The 17,693-nt window shown below is 36.4% G+C and overlaps 1 protein-coding gene across 1 annotated transcript in view; it reads right to left on the bottom strand.

Annotated features, from left to right (window-relative positions):
* The window catches only part of ITGA8 (integrin subunit alpha 8), a 172,126-nt gene that overhangs the window by 137,564 nt on the left and 16,869 nt on the right, over nt 1–17,693 (bottom strand). Inside the window, exons 3-4 of the mRNA XM_019629342.1 lie at nt 10,548–10,648; nt 7,267–7,390 (exon numbers count right to left, since the gene is read on the bottom strand). Coding sequence (XP_019484887.1) covers nt 7,267–7,390; nt 10,548–10,648 — 225 coding nt within the window. The remainder of the gene's footprint in view (nt 1–7,266; nt 7,391–10,547; nt 10,649–17,693) is intronic.

Here is a 17,693-nt window from a genome sequence, read left to right as displayed (position 1 = left end):
GTACTTAGCTAATTTTAGCATTGTCATCACCTACTCTTTCCAGATGCTCTTTTTATATTTTAAATACTTTTGTACCTCATACACTGTGGGGGTTTTTTTTGGGGGGGTGGAGGAGGGAGAGCTGATGATAAGAACTGTTTTTAATTCAAATGTCAATTAATGCTTTGTGTTTTTTAAGCTAAGTTCTTTTCTTCCAGCTTTATTGAGGTAAACTTAATATACAAAAACATTGCACATTTTAATGTACATTTTGGTGAGTTTGGACACATGCATATACCTATGATGCCATCACCACAGTCAAGGAAATAAACATATCCATCACCTCTAAAATACTTCTTGTGTCCCTTGCTTTTTGTGTGTGTGTGTGTGTGTGTGTGTGTGTGTGATAAAAACACTTAACATGAGATCTACCCTCTTAACAAATTTTTAAGCGCGTGATACCTTACAATGTATTTTAACAAAATTTGTCCTTATTTGATAACTATATTTTGTAGTTTATAGTTATGAATGCTATAAAATAGTTCCCTAAAAGCTCATCTCTATAACCTCAAATGTCTATTTTTTGAGTTCACATGTGTAAATATTTGTATGCATCCAGAAATATATGTGAATACATGATATATAACTATGTAAACATACATATGTAATCTTCAGTATATTTAAGACGTGTACTTTTTTAATACACAAATGCTTCTAAAATTCCTTTTGAAAATCAACTCTGACTTTTTTATTTTTAACATTATAAATTATTCAAAAGAGAAGTATGACTGTTCTTTTCAATTACTTTGCTTTGAAACTGAAAAAATGAAAAGAAATAGTAACTTTTCATAAAATTGAGAAAATAGCCAACTTCAAATATTTAAGTGGTGACTATAATAGAATGTGAGGTTGTTTCTTTTGCAAAGTAATTATTTTCTCTTAGCATTATAGTTCATGAGGGGTGAAGGAACCTTTCTTCCTGGAATTTCAGGGAACCTGTAAACTTTACAATTATGTCCCAGAGCGAACTCAGGAAACCAGGGAATCATGCTGACCCCGCGCTACTCTTTGTTGGCTTCCAAAGTAGAATGAAGGGTGTGTGTAAACCGCCCCTACCTGATTTATGATTGACCGTAAGAGCTATAGGCACACCATTGATATGAATAAGCAGATTAGCACCCATGTTGCTCAAAGTTATCAGTGGGGGGGGGGTTGTGGTGTGAATGAACATGAGTGCGTTCTTTAAATTCTCTTCTGAAAATAATATTGCTGATGTTCCTGTTCTGTGAGATGGACCATATGCTCATGAACAAACTAGCTTTGTGTTAATGAACTGTGAACTCCTGAGGAAGACAGGAAGTCTGCTCCTTGGGTGGATTGGAGGAGGAAGAATAGTTAGAGAGACCAGGAGGATGTGCAAACCATGGATGTGTCCTAGAGTTGAAAGAATTCTTGGCAATTTATTTAGCTATTCTGCAAGTCAACATAAACCCCACTTCTTTAATTAAATTTATTGGGGTGGCATTGGTTAGTAAAATTACATGGTTTCAAGTGTACAATTCTATAATACATCATCTACATATTGCATTGTGTGTTCACCACCCAGAGTTGGTTCTCCTTCCATCACCATATATTTGACCCCCTTTACCCTCATCTACCACCACCCACCCCCCTTACCCTCTGGTAACCACTAATCTGTTGTCTGTGTCTATGAGTTTTTGTTTGTTTGTTGCTTTCAGTTTTATATGCCACATATCAGTGAAGTCATATGGTTCTTGATTTTTTCTGTAGCACTTATTTCGCTTAGCATGATAATCTCAAGATCCATTCATGTTGTCACAAATGTCACTATTTCATCTTTTCTTTTGGCTGAATAATATTCCATTGTATATAGAGAGGTGCCAAAAAATGTATACACATTTTAAGAAAGGAAAAAATTATTAAAATTGTAATACTCAATATATACCAAAAACAAAAGATGAATACAAGTCACGTTTGACTTCTGCAATTACAAGAGGTGCTCAAAGTGGTTACCTTCAGCAGCCAGACACTTCTGATTATGGCGAACTACTGCTTGAACAACATTGACCAAAGTGTTCACTTGTATACATTTTTTTTGGCACCCTCAGTATGTACCATGTCTTCTTTATCTAATTATCTACTGAAGAACACTTTGTTTGTTTCCATGACTTGGCCACCGTGAATAAAGCTTCAATGAACATCAGAGCATATATATCTTTGTGGATAAATGTTTTCAGATTTTTTTGGGTAGATACTGAGAAGAGGGATTGCTGTGTCATATGGTAACTCTATTCTTAATTTTTTGAGGGAACTCCATACTGTTTCCATAGTGTTTGTACCAATTTACATTCTAACCAGCAGTGTACAAGGGTTCCTTTTTCTCCACAACCTCTTCAACACTTGTTATTATACTTGCCTTGTTGATGACAGCCATTCTAATAGGTATGAGGTGATATCTCATTGTGGTTTTGATTTACATTTCCCTAATAGCTGGTGAAGTTGAGCATTTTTACATATATCAGTTGGTCATTTGTTTGTCTTCTGGGGAGAAGTGTCTGTTCAGGTCCTCTGCATATTTTTTAATTGGGTTTTTTTGTTGTTGAGCTGTATGAATTCTTGATATGTTTTGGATATCAGGCCCTGTCAGAGTTATTGTTTGCAAATATCTTCTCCCGTTTGGTTGTTTCCCTCTTTGTTTTGTTGATAGTTTCTTTTGCTGTGCAGAAGCTTTTTAGTTTGATATAGTCCCATTTATTTACGTTTGCTTTTACTTCCCTTGCCTTTGAGGTCAAATTCACAAAATCCTCTAAACCCAAGGTCTGTAAGTTTAGTAACTATGCTTTCTTCTATGTAGTTTATTGTTTCAGGTCTTATGTTTAGGTCTTTGATCCATTTTTTTTAAATTTTGGTACACGGTTGACAGCTGTCTATAAACTCTACTTTTAACTTTGTCAAGCTGTTCTTTTCATTAGGAAAATAAGCAGTAAATAAATTGGCATTATAATGTGCTGTGTAACTCAAGATGCAGGCCTACTATAATTTATATTTTTAGATAATGATTCAAACTCACACTGTAACTCTTACCCCACAAGTTTAGATGCCATGTGCTGTATTTTAATCTGAGCCCTCCTATCACATAGGCAGTCAGTCAAAAAGGCAGAACAAGAAGCAGTGACAAGTTTTTTAAATGATTATCCTAGACATTAGTAGGAAGAATATGACATATCATCAAGGCAAGAGGCACATGAAGGATGGGATCATCATTTTAGCTGTAATGGTTTACTGTTATGGGTAAGCATCTTTAGCAAATCATAAGAAATATGATGCGCATAGGTGTGAAAATTGATGAAACAAGTTCCGTATTGAGTCTCAGCTCTACAATTAATTCTGAGTAAATTCAGGATTTAGTTTCTCTCTCTACCTGATTTTTATCGTTAGCATAATAATGACTTCTTACTGCATGCAGGAGCACAGCCCCTTCAGTGGAACATGACACAAAATATGCCTCTTACTGCTCTAGCCCGTGCCTGGAAAGCTCCCCACTTCCCTACTCCAACAGTCATTTGAGAAGAGATGCCCTTCTCATCTTCTGGTAGAAAAGCTCCTCTCTCCAGCCAGGCCACGTCACTCCCTTCTCTCCTGCTTTGTTATATTTTTCTTTGTAGCACTTTCACTACCTGACATTATATTAGGAACTTATTTACTCTTTCAAAAAAAATTTTTTTTAAGATTTTTTATTAGGGAATTGGGGGAGGGGAACAGTGCTGGGGAATCGGGGAAGGGGAACAGACAAGTTGCTGTCCTTTTGTTCTTCAGTCTAGTTGTGGAGGACGTCGCTTCACTGGCCCATGTTGGTATTATTATTGCGCTCTTCCCGGGTGAGGCAGATCCTTCGCCGGCCACTGGACAGCCGCTCACGGCGGCTCTTGACAGTTCATGCTGGCTGCCAGCCACTCACAGTAGCTCATGGCAACCCACTGCAGCTTCACTGCAGCCTACGCCGTCACCGGTGACTCATGACAGCCCAGCTCCAGGTCGAGCTGTTGTTCAGCATCTTAGCTGTGGAGGGCACAGCGTCACTGGTCCATGTGGGATCCGAACCAGCGGCCCTGCTGCTCAGAGCTCGGGCTCCGAAGCGAACTCCTAACCAATGTGCCACTCGGCCAGCCCTACTCTTTCAAAAATTTTTGTGGAGATGTAATTGACATGTAACATTGTATTAGTCCAAGATGTACAACCTAATATATATATTTAACAATATATATAATAATAATATATATTTATTTCATAATAAATATATATTGTGAAATGATCACCACAATAAGTTTAGTTAATATCCATCAGGACACATAGTTATAAGTTTTTCTTTTTTTGTATGTGATAAGAGCTTTTAAGGTCTGCTCTCTTAGCAACTTTCAAATATAAAATATAGTCTATTAGCTATAGTTCACCATGCTGAACATTACATCCCCAGGATTTGTCACTTGAAGTTTGTTCCTTTTCACCACCTTCACCCATTGGGTTCCCCCCCTTCCACCACCACCACCACCAATCTGTTTTCTGTATCTAGGAGCTGTCTTTTTTATTTTTAGAGTCCACATATAAGTGAGATCATACAGTATTTGTCTTTCTCTGTCTGACTGATTTCACTCAGCATAATGCCCTCAAGGTCCCTCCATGTTGTCGCAAATGGCAGGAGTTCATTCTTTTTATGGCCGAATAATATTTCATTGTATATATACCACATTTTCTTTATCCATTTATCTATCGATGGACACTGAAGGTGTTTCCCATGTCTTGGCTCTTGTAAGTCATGCTGCGATGAACTTGAGGGTGCAGATGTCTTTTCAAGACAGTGATTTCATTTCCTTCAGATATATACCCAGAAATGGAATTGCTGGATCTCAACGTATTTATTTACATGCTTGTTGTCTGTCTCCCCCACTAAAATGTAAGTCTCTTGAAGACAGGGGTTTGTTTCCCTTGCTCTGTGCTTTCTTCCCTAACTGTAGAATTAGTGCTCAGTGTGTTTAATAAACATGTGTTGAAGACATAACTAAGTCTCATTACCGACAAGAAATCCTTGTTTTAAAAGCATTTAAAGTAAAGTCCCAATTTCACTGACATTCATTCAGCTGACATTTGTGATGATGTAAGGAAGTGGCTGATTTATTTTAGTATTTTTTAAACGGGAAGTCATAATTGTCTTTGTGCCAAAATCTTCACTCCAAACCACCAAAGTTAGCTGTTCCACTCTGAGTCCTTCAGATTTCTAAATCTCAGCAGTCTCTTTATTAACCCTCTATTATCACTGATCCATTATTTTTTAACGTTGTAACACAATTCATTTAAGGGTTTTATTATTTAAATTAAAAAAATTCAATATTATTTTATATTAGTTTCAGGTGTACAGCATAGTAATTAGACATTTATATAAATTGCGAAATGATCTCCCAATAAGTCTAGTACCTACCAGGCACCATACATAGTTATCACAGTATTATTGTCTATATTCCCTATGCTGTACTTTACATCCTGGTTACTATTTTGTAATTACCAGTTTGTATTTAATCCCTTCACCTTTCTCACCCAGCTCTCCAACTCCCCTCCCATCTGACAACCATCATAGCTGATCCATTCTTTATCTTCATTGATTTATTATTATTATTATTATTATTATTATTATTAGTTTCAGGTGTACAAAACAATGCAATAGTTATCCTTTTCACCCCTCACAAAGTGATAGCCCCCTCCCCCATCCACTGCCCCCCCACCTCTGATATCATACATATCTATTACAATTCCATTGATTCTATTCCCACACTATACTCCTTCATTGATTTATTTCTTATACTTGTTTATTATTTTACCTAAAGAAATCCTGAATTTTAGAAAGTTACTGAAATGGGGGAGAATCTACTTATATTTTGGGAATCTAATTTGGGATTGAGTTTTTAAAAATCAATATCCTGAAATCAGTCACTAGAATGTTCTTTCTAATGCCATTTCCTCAATGTGGTCTTGTGAATTATCAACAGAATAAAAAAAAATCCATTGCTTGCTTCCTGATAAATTCCAATGACCTATATGACACATAGAAAAATGGGAGCGTTCACAAGAGGACTCTGAGTGTATCGGTCAATCACTAATAATGTCCCAAAGTCCTTGGGTATGCCACCAAGATGAAACAGCAGTGCCCCCAAAGATGGCGCTCATACACTCACTTTAAAGGATGCTTCACTGGACGATTCTAGAACTGCCAAATGAGAGGAGGCCTCTATGTGTACAGAGTCTTTTTGAAAAATGGGGATTAAACCCCTAAAGGAGAAAGTGATAACACGCAGATAACCCAAGTACACAGCTGCCAAAGAAAGCAGCAGCCATTGAGAGCACAGACTGGACAGAGAGCTCAAATGCAATGTGTCCCCAGGTCCAAGCACACCAATCTTAACTAAAAAACACAAGGCTTTTCAAAGTGAGAGGCCAAAGCATTTATTTAAAATAAAAAAAAAATAGTTATTCGGGAATCACTGATGCAGGCCAAAAAACCAAATAGTGTTCTGATTAGGAGACAAAGGCAAAGGGTATTTATGAGAAAGGGAAGGGGAACAATTACATCAATAGAAGGAAGGCATTTTAATTGGTGCAGAAAAGCTAACATAGTGATGTTAATTCTAAATAATGTTTGTAATTTTCAGTCCAGTAGCCATCCGTCATAATATCTGCTTCCTTGTTATCTTTGCAAACAGTTTCTTTTGGGATCCAGTGTTGCTTTAGGCCCAGTCCTCAGGTTATTTGGCCCTGTTTTAACATTCCAAAGGTTTGAGGCAAAAGAGGGGCAGAGCAGTTCCTCTGAGATAGCAGCTCCAGCTCCATTTTAAAGTGTCTCTGTTTATATTATTATTATTTTCTTACAATAACTAACACCATTCTCGCAATTAATGCGTCAAGTGGGTGGTCAAGCATTCTTTAGATCACAGTGTGAATTTTGAATACCAACAGAGAGTTTATTTAAGACCTCAAATAAGGAACCAATCCATTCTACTGCAAAATATCTTAACAACCAGAAATTGTCTAGAACACAGACGAGGATAGCAGAATTCGGTGTCTTGGCCCTCATGCCATAGCAAGGCATCCTGGAAGATGGTCAGTAACTTTACCCCCATCTCATTTTCCTTACCAACGGTGTTTTGACAGTACCTGCTCGGTCTACAACAGAAAAGCTCTTGAGTTAAATTTCAGTCTCAAGGAATAAAAATGACTTACTGTTCCGACAAGGAGAATATTCTGCATATGCACTGAAATTCTGAATCGCTACGTAGCACGTGCCAACTGGGTCCTTCTCTGGGGTGGATTTAAGAGTTCTCCAGTGGTATAAGGGAGCACAAGCCTGTGAAACATCAAAGGCAATAAATAGTTTTTTGACATAGGTTCCTCATACCGTGATTTAATTTGACTTGTTGATTAATGTACCTAAATTTGTGACAAACAATATTAAATTATTAGGTGAATTAATTGGCCTCCAGCATGCTAATGAGTACCTTGGTAGTCAGAGTTAATTAAACTTCCAAAGCCAATGTGTTAACATGAATGCACTGCAGAATTGGAACAAATTAAATGTATACAAAAGAGTGAGCTTTCCCCCAAAGGATTTAAAATTAAATAAAAGTAACCTGGCAAAAGTAAATATTTCCTCAAAGCAAAAAAACTCATACTTTTTTTTTAATTGGACCTACATAAAAGCAAATGGTCATTTAAACAGTGAATGAATCAGTGTGATGCCTTAAAATGAGAACTAGTTCTTTTCTTTAATTGTTGCTTAAAAAAAAAACACAACTACTTTCTAATCAAAGGACATAGACAAGTTTATAAACCTGTTTTGTGGATTCCCCTAGTTTATCCCTGAAGGTGTATCTTATGGCTTTTTAAACAATGACTTTCTTTTGGAAACATGACGCCCTTATCACAATGTTCTTGGCTTTATTTTTCACTTAATGGCTTTTATTTGCAGAAAAAAAAAATTTACAGTAAGTAGAACATGATTCTTGCATGACATATCCTGGTTACTTGTTCAGAAGCTTAGACTCTTAACACAAGGATGATATTTGAAAGAATACCTAATATGAAAGAGGATATAAGAAATCCTCTTTAAGTAAATTAAATAACATTAATTTTGCTAGGAATGAGAGGCAATAAAAACAAATGTGTAGAAAAGAAAGGCACCTTTTTGACTTGTTTTGCTAGCTCGAATTTTCCGTAGGCGTTTTATCTGATTATTCCAGCAATCATTTCTAATGACACAGAATTACAGATTCCTAGCATATGGAACCACTAGCTGATCTAATCTGATGACATCACACTTAAAATAATGCCAGAAAAAGTGAAGGCAATTCCCAATTTTCAAGGCCTTTTGTGTGAATCAGGTATCTTTGGGAATCAGTCCAACGTATCACTACTTTTAGTAAAGATAACTTACATTCTCAATTAAAAAGGGTACTTCTACAACTTAAGTGGTTTTGGTTTTGCAACTCTCTATATTGGGAGGTCTCTACCAATATCTAAAAACTCTCTAATTCATTTAAGTTCCCTTATCTTAGGGTCCTCTTAGTGAACTGACAAGTTATGTGGTTAATACATTTAATATAAGGCGCAGATGGTGAAAAGTAAGAGGGATGTGAGCAGTGAAAGTGTTCACCTGTGTGGCTGGGTATTATGCTAGCTGGCCTCAGCTTCCCTGTCATCATAAGACATTTCAATGCCATGAAAATTATTTCCAGTGCTTGCCTGCCGTCAGCTCTAAAATGTTATCATTTTTATATCTGCTCAGTTTGACAATGATGTGAAACACACGATGTGATGTATTTGGGCTTTGACCCAAACTTAACATGTACACACCTGATACCTGGGTCTTCAAAATGATATTTCTGTTTGCAGCATTTTGCAGTTGTAATAATTGTCACATAGGGTAGAATTTAATTCTTGAGTCTGTTAAGTTTCAGTGCTCAAAGAAAAAAAAGTAACTTGAAATGTACTTTATATTATCCTATTTCCTTTCCATTTCCTTGAACATGTAAGCATGCCCCCAGATTAACCATTTTTATTATGAACATGGTGCATTGTTTTCTTTTCAATGATTCTGAAGCCTTCTACAAATATTGAATAAATGCACAGTTATGTTACAGGTAAATTCTTAAGACAAAAAGAAATCAATACAGTACCTGAAACATTTTTTAATCTCAAATAGTTATTACATGGAATTAGTTTTTCAATAGTAATTATGTAAGTCATGTACCAATAAAGGATAAAAAATGTTTTTACCAATTCTGGAATGTGAAAACTGTAGTAATGCACAGTTCTACAGAGAGCATATTGTAAATGCCGCATTTGTAACTAGAGACGGCTATCTATATTTTATACATTACATGTTTTACATAAAAATCTTTTGGAGGGGTTAACCACACACCAAATAAAGTAAGTCATTATCTTTAGATACTTACTAAATCGTAATTCAAACAGCTTTAAAGAAAACAGCTTTAAAAGCCAAGTTATTGCTTTGCTGTTATAAGGAAATTAAAGCCTATAGTTTAAAAAATTCCCCCAAGAGGGGCTGGCTGAGTGATTCAGTTGGTTAAGAGCTCGCTCAAGAGTTTGAGTTCTGAGAAAGAGCAGTTCGATGCCTGGTCCGAGCTGAGCTGCCAACAGGTGGCAGGATAGCTCAGCTAAAAAAAAAAAAAAATTCCCCCAAGAAAAAAAATGTCCATATTAGCTTAATGCAGTCATTTATTTCTCAATAACTTAGACACGTATCATCACTCAAAATAATAAGAGAATAGAATCATAAAGTTATATCATTTTAAAGCTGAAAGATATCTATTTGGGAGTGAGATTTTTTAATATTAAAAAGTATTAATGTATTCAGAGAACCATGTAATTAGTACTCATATTTTTATTTTTTTTTTAATTTTAATTTTAATTGTTTAGCTGAGCCATCCTGCCACCTGTTGGCAGCTCAGCAGCAGCTCAGCTTGGGCCGGGCATCAAACTGCTGTTGCTCAGAGCTCAAACTCTTGAGCGAGCTCTTAACCAACTGAGCCACTCGGCCAGCCCAGTACTAATATTTTTAAATAAAGCTTTCCTTTAGTTCTAAAAAGCAGGAATGACACCACAGTCAATTAACTTTTAACAAATCCTAACTGTAGTAGTCCTATTTCTCTGGTCAATTTTTAACCAGCCCTCTAAATCAATCTTAAGCAATAACTATTTACCTCTTTAAGATGTAGCTTTGATTTTTCTATCTTCCTTAGTTGTTTTTGAAATCTTTGAAAATATCTCATTGACCTGGAAAACAAGCTTTATTTCCTATAGCTTTAAACACAGACAGATTCTTTAATTGTAAGCACTCAATTTCTGTTCTAGAATGATGATAAACTTACTGTGCAAGTGTGACATAGTCTTCCATGAAAGGGTTTTTTGTAAGTATGAGCTGTAAAGCATGTCAGTGTACATTGTATTCCAGAGCAACCCACGAGCACAGGATTTATACTCACCACCACTTTCCCTCTGTGGGCTCTCACTGTCGCTCCAAACCATTGATTCGATTTAAACTCTATGGGTTCCTTGGTTCCATTAACTCGGATCTTTCTGTTGTCTGAGAAGAAGGACATGACTTGTTAATAATAACTTGTAAAATGTGGGAGCCAATGAAAATATGTAATAATGAACTCATCCATTAAAAATACTTGAGAAACAATTCTCATAGAGAGGGGCATCTTCTTTGACTAAGTAAGTCTAAGCTAGGCTTTTCATTTAGAACAATATCAATCAAATGAAAAGATGTATTTGAACGTAACATCTCACCTCTTAAAGGAAGCGTTTTGTTGCATGACTTAACATTTTCAGAGGTAACGATATGGTAAATCCGATGTGGGTTCTGAGAGGCTCAAATCTCTACTTTTGTCATTGATTTGTATCAGATCAAAGACCAAACATGTATAACTTCTCTAAAGAATTCCAAATCTTTTCCGATAGTGAAAAGCATAGGCATTTCCCTGGCGGGGGAGGTACAAGCTTTCTCGAAGTGGGTTAGCAGGAATCAGCATGGAGGAGTCTCCCAAGGCCTCGGTTTTTAACTGAGTAACATGTGTCCACACAGCCACAGAAAACAACACCTCAACACAGTTTTACATACACTTGGCAGATGTCAGCATGAGGGGGGCCGTCTGGGTAGAAACTCAACCCAATTATAGTACACTTCAGGTTTTAATAAAAAGCAGATATCTTTTCTTTCACTCTTGATTCCCGGTCAACGTATTTCCCACATGGTTCTAACCACATGGTTCTAACTGGAGCTTCCTCAGTAATAACTAATGAATTTCGAGAGACATTTGTACTAGGGTATCTTATTTGTTTGTGTTTCCTTTGGTATGCATTTAATTTTTCCTCCTTGACACTATAATAAACGCATTACAACATGAACTTTTAACTCCTATTAAATGAGGCCAAAATATACATGTAATTAACCTTCAATTGAGTTTACATGTGATTACAGACTATTTAAGAAGGAACAAATTATATATACTCAATCTTAACCTAAAATTTACATTTTGACATATTAATAGAAAATCATGAATTTCCTTCTTAAAAATGGTATGCCTTTGATGTTTCTGAGCTTTAAAAAAAAAAAAAAGTTCTGGAAATCCTTACCCCAAATGCACACAACTGGCAAAGAATTAAAGCATCTTACAAGATTACAACATAAAATTGAAAATATAAACATTTCTATTTGCTTCTAGACACCTTGGAAGATCGTAGAACACAAAGGATCTTGTCACCATTAACTGGGTGATCTTGGGCAATTGATTTAATCTTTTGGAGTTTTGATTTCTTCTGTAAAATGAGGCTGAGAACACCTACCCCCTTTCCTCTTTCACAAGTGATCAGAGTCATAAAGATCACATAAGATAAAGTAATTAAAATTTTTTAAATTTTATTTATTTTTAATTAAAGTTTATTGGTGTGACAATGGTTAATAAAGTTACATAGGTTTTCAAGTGTACAATTCTGTAATACATCATCTATATAAACAAACAAACAAAAAAAGATAAAGGAATGTGAAAGTGCTTTATAAGCTGAGAAGTTGTATAATTAGAAACGTATAAACGCAATCTAAGTCAAGAATTGGAGAGGATCTCCCAGACACACACGTATAATGTGTTGTTATTATTAGTGACTTGTGGTACTCAGCAATGGAATTAGTGACACCTCACAGGAATGTCAATGTGGCTTTGATTAAAGCCCAGGGAGAAAGTGCTACAGTGGCTTTGAGATTTCAAACTTAGTAAAAGCCATGGAAAGAAGACCAGCACCTCAAAAATGCAAATACTTACAGGAGAGCCCAAAAGGACGTAAGAAAAGCAGGCTGCTGGGAGGAAGAAGATGGATTATGGGGAAAGAGAAGCCAGTTCCACACTTGGCATCGTTTCACTAGAGGAAATGACGTGACTCTCCCTTTGTGATTCCTGAGGTGTCTTTTCTGCTATTATAAGGTTAAAGTATAATAACTTGGTTAAAAGTGTAACTCATGGGTTATTTCTCAGCCACAAATTTCTTCTGGACCAAGAATACAAAGAAATGGACCTGAACAGGCATTGTAGGGAAAAAAAGAAATCAAATAGCCTGTAATTTCATGGAGAGATCCTAAGCCTCAAATTAAAACAATAATGATTTAACACTTGTCACCTACCAGTTTGACAAAGAATAATATTTACACTGTTTTCAAGAGAAAAACTTGATGCGGCAGTTTGGAAGGGTCATTTGGCCACATATATCAAAATTTTTCATGTAGATTTTCTTTTTGACCAAGGAACACTGCTTCTAGGATTTTCTTCAAAGGAAATAATTACGGAAATGTTTTAAGATACAATATGAAGATATTTGCTGTACTGTTTGTGATAGCAAAACCTGGAACAAAAATCTTCATAAGTACGGGATTCAAAAAGAAATTTCTGTCATCTATAAAATAGACTATTATGCAACTGTTAGAACATATACAATAGGTTTGTATGTACAGGTACAGAACAATACCTACAAAATATATTTTTCATTTTAGCTTTCCTGAGGCTTTAAAAAAGTACAAGGACTTAATATCATAAATACTTGTTTTCCCACCGGGTGGAACTGACCATTTTTAAGTTTTTTCACCTTTACAGACATTGTAGAACCCCCTGACCTCTATCGCTAGTTCCATTCTCCTCTCCTCCTCCCCCAGAGGTAGCCACCATCATGCATGTGATGTGTATACGTCAGGCCATTTAAAAAACAGTGTCCATGAATAATATAGAACAGGATCTGCACATTTTCCTATAAAGGATTGGGAATGAATGTTTTAGGCTTTGCAGTCTCTGTCACAATGGCTCATTGCTGCCCTTGTAGCAAAAGCATCCTCTAGACACTATTATGTAAGAGCATGAGCTTGGCTGTTTTTCAATAAAACTTTATTTACAGACACAAAAGTTAGAGATTTGTATAATTTTCATGTGTCATTAAAAATCATTCATTAAAAAATGTTTTCCAACCATTTAAAAATGTAAAAGCTACTCTTAGCTTATGGGCCATAAAAAAACAGGTGGTGGGTCAGATTTAATTGTAGTTTGCCAACAATTGATTATGATTGAGTATTCTTTGGTGTGTTCCTTTAACTAGAAAGGATGGTATTGTGCTATCTGTATGTAGCAGTCTGTGGTTGACATTTAATTTGATGTTTGTTGAGAGATATCCATGTTTCGATAGATAGATAGATAAATAGCTCATTCTTTTTTACCCCTGTATAGTATTGTGTCTCACTGAATAGCCATCTACATTTTATTTATCCATTCCATTTACATATGATCAGTTAGGTTTTTCAGTTTTTCCACTCCAATAAAAAGGCACTCTGAGCATCCTTACATCCATCTCTATCTGCATAAGTACCAAAGTTTCTTGCAGGCACTAGGCTAGAAATGACAGTGTTGGGTCATGGAGAATTATCATATCGATTTTATCATCTATGCCAACCTATCTCCAAAGTAGCTACAATTTCCATGCACATAGCAGCTCATGAGAGAAGGACCATCAGCTCTTGTTACTTTAGGACTTGAAAGTTTTTTCCATACCCAGATGACTATGAAATGGTACCTCATTTCGTTCCGTTTTCATCTACATGTCCCTGATTATTAGTGAGGTGGATCATCTTTTTATGGCCTCATGGGCCATACAGGTGATCCTGCTGTGAATTGCTAGTTCATGTCCCTTGCTCATTTTCTTGCTTGGTTATTAGTTTTATCAATTAGTAAGACTTCAACATGTATCCTGAGTATTGATTCTTTTTCTCCATGTATATGTTGCAAATATCTTCTCCCAATGTTTGCTAGTCTTTGAACTTTGTTTATGGGCATTATTGTCCATCTGGAATTTGTTTTTGTATATGATGTGGCATAGATACCTTACTTATTTTCAACATGAAAGGCCAGCTGTCCCAACACTATTATTGAACAACCCATCTTTTTTTTCTTGGAGAGTTGTAATTTCACCCCTGCAATAATAACTCCTGCCACAGCTGAAGGGGGCCAACGTAATCTGGCCCCTGCCTGCTTCTCACACCTTAGCTCCTCCCACTTTTACACTTTCATTAAACTGCAGGCATACTACCTCTCTTGAACACGCCCAGCTTTTTCTGTTTCTTTATTGCGTTTATTCTTCCTGATGCCTAAAATACCCTTCCCACGGTTTCCTGGCATGGCTGCCTCCTTCTCATTACTCAGGTTTCAGCTCAAATGCCACTTCCTCTGAGACACCTTCCCTAAGGAGCCAGTTCTCTACCCGTTGTCATTCATCTCCCATCGCCCTTTATATTTTTCTTCATAGCACTTCTCCATCTGAGATGATCTTATTTCTCAGTCTGAATGCTTGTTGACTGTCTCTCCCCTTCAGAATATACATAAATCTCACGAACAGAAATGCTCTCTGCTTCACCTCTGCATTTCCCATTTGTAGAACAGGGCCTGGCGCACAGTAGGCCCTCATAAGTGTTTGTTGAATAACCAAGCTCCTATCTATTTGTTCAGAAGTTTGTCTAGGACATTGTTCATGATCCCCCATTCCTTTAAAAATCAAACATTCTGTGTATGGATGTGTGTAAATGTATAGAACGAAACTGTTAGTGATGCTTATCTTGCAGGCAGGGAGTGTCCATGTTTCAACGGCTTTCTATGTTTCAGCCTCAGAGATTTCGATATTGTTTGAATTTTTAGAGAGAACATTATTGCATCTATGATGTAAAAAAAAAAGGAAACCTAAAGATAAAATAAAAAGGGTTGTCAGCCAACCTGAGAAATTGAGACGGGTGGTAGCCATAAACTGGATTTGGCTTGTCTGACATTTCTGGGCTTTGAAGATACCTCTCTGAAATTGGCAGCACTGGTCTCTGGGCAACCAGAGTACGAATCCCAATGTGTGGCGGGCTTCCTCACTGCTGGTTCCTTTTTCATGGAAACATTTGCTTCAGAGAAGAGTGAGAGACTGTAGAATATGGTGCACATATGGGCTACAAGCACCTTTTTCTAATCTTCTAGCTTAGTAAAATAGGAGGAATTACAAGAAGTGAAGATAGATCACCATGGGAGAGAGAGGAGAAAAGCTGAAACAACACAGGTGTGACTAAACGTTTTGGCAGATGGACGATTTTTGAAAACTATTTATAAAGTCCTCGACCTCATACTGGAAAACAGTAAGTTCCTCTAGAACCCTAACTCATCACTTTAAGTGTGCCGCCTTAGGAATTTTCTCAAAGCCATTGCAGGAGCTGTCCAGACATTTCTAATCAGGAAAAAGGGAAAATAAATCTTTTAACGTTTGTTTATAATCTTTCCCATAGTCAATGTATGCTGTAAAAGTTTCATTTAAGTCGAAACTCTGTATCTGAGAACAGGAAACCCTTCTATGGAAAATTCAAAATAAAATAGCTGTGGCCGGAGAACTCCTTGTCTAAAAGAAACAAATCCAAGAAAAGAGCCTGGGTTGATTTTTTGTGTCCCAGAAAATTAAATTTCCAAATGTATGAGTCCTAAAACCACTACTACAAACCATTAAATAACACCTATGTAGCCTTGATACTCTTGATCATCTTATTGTGAATTTTCAAGTATTTAAGAAAATATCATACTACTTCATTTTTCCATGTAACTATAAGAAATGAGTTAATTGTTTCAGTTTTATTGAGATGTAATTGACATACAGCACTATGTAAGTTTAAAATGTACAGCAACTTACATGTATATCATGAAATGATTACCGCAATAAGTTTAGTTAACATCCATTATCTCATATTGATATAAAAAAAGGAAAAAATTTTCCTGATGATGAACTCTTAGGATCTACTACTCTCTTAACAACTTTCATATACACCATAGCACTGTGTTAATTGTAGTTATCACGTTGTATGTTACATTCCCAGTACTTACTTATTTTATAACTAGAACTTGCGCCTTTTGATTACCTTCATTCAGTTCTCCCATTCTCCACCCCCTATTTCTGGTATCCACAAATCTCACCTCTTTTTCTCTATGAGTTTGGGGTTTTTGTTGTTGTTGTTTTTAGATTCCACATACAAATGAGATCATACAGTATTTGTCTTTCTCTGTCTGGTTTATTTCACTTAGCATAATGTCCTTAAAGTTCATCTATGTTGTTGCAAATGCAGGGGTTCCTCTTTTTTAATGGCTGAATAATATTCCAGTGTGTGTGTGTGTTTAATATCTTCTTTATCCATTAATCTGTCAATGGACAGAAGTGTGTTATACCGATAAATGAATATTCCATATAACTGAGATTTATTATTTATATTATATACGAGGTCTGACAGTTAAGTTCGCAAACTTGTTGCAACGCTGTTGCTAACCTTTTTTGATATCAGAGGGATTATTCATTATGAATTTGTACCACCTGGACAAACAGTGAACCAAGTTTACTATTTGGAAGTGCTGAAAAGGCTGCATGAAAAAGTTAGACGACCTGAACTTCTTACCAACAATTCATGGCTCTTGCATCACGACAATGCACCAGCTCACAAGGCACTTTCTGTGAGGGAGTTTTTAGCCAGTAAACAGATAACTGTATTGGAACACCCTCCCTACTCTCCTGATGTGGCCCCCAATGACTTTGTCCTTTCCCTGAAGATAAAGGAAATACTGAAAGGAAGACATTTTGATGACATTCAGGACATCAGTGGTAATACAACAACAGCTCTGATAGCCATTCCAGAAAAAGAGTTCCAAAATTGCTATGGAGGGTGGACTAGGCGCTGGCATTGGTGCATAGCTTCCCAAGGGGAGTACTTCGAAAGTGACCATAGTGATATTCAGCAATGAGATATGTAGCATTTTTTCTAGGATGAGTTCATGAACTTAATTGTCTGACCTCGTATGTATACTATATACAAGTATGTGTATATACACACGCACACACACACACACGTTTCCTGTCTTTACCTAGTAGATCAAATCTAAATACCCCAGCCTCCACAATGTAGGTCCCACACCCTTTACCTGATCTCCAGATATGGTGTTTGCTTCCATTCAGGTAATGTCCTCCATGTCTCCTATTAAGTCTCACTCCAAAACTTCCAATGTGACACTACTCTTGCTAAATTCCATTCCTTC

This window comes from Hipposideros armiger, unplaced genomic scaffold, assembly GCF_001890085.2.
Source record: "Hipposideros armiger isolate ML-2016 unplaced genomic scaffold, ASM189008v1 scaffold_844, whole genome shotgun sequence".
Classification (NCBI taxonomy): Eukaryota; Metazoa; Chordata; class Mammalia; order Chiroptera; family Hipposideridae; genus Hipposideros; species Hipposideros armiger.
Note: the sequence above shows the minus strand (reverse complement) of the source record. Positions and strands in the feature narration are given on the sequence as shown.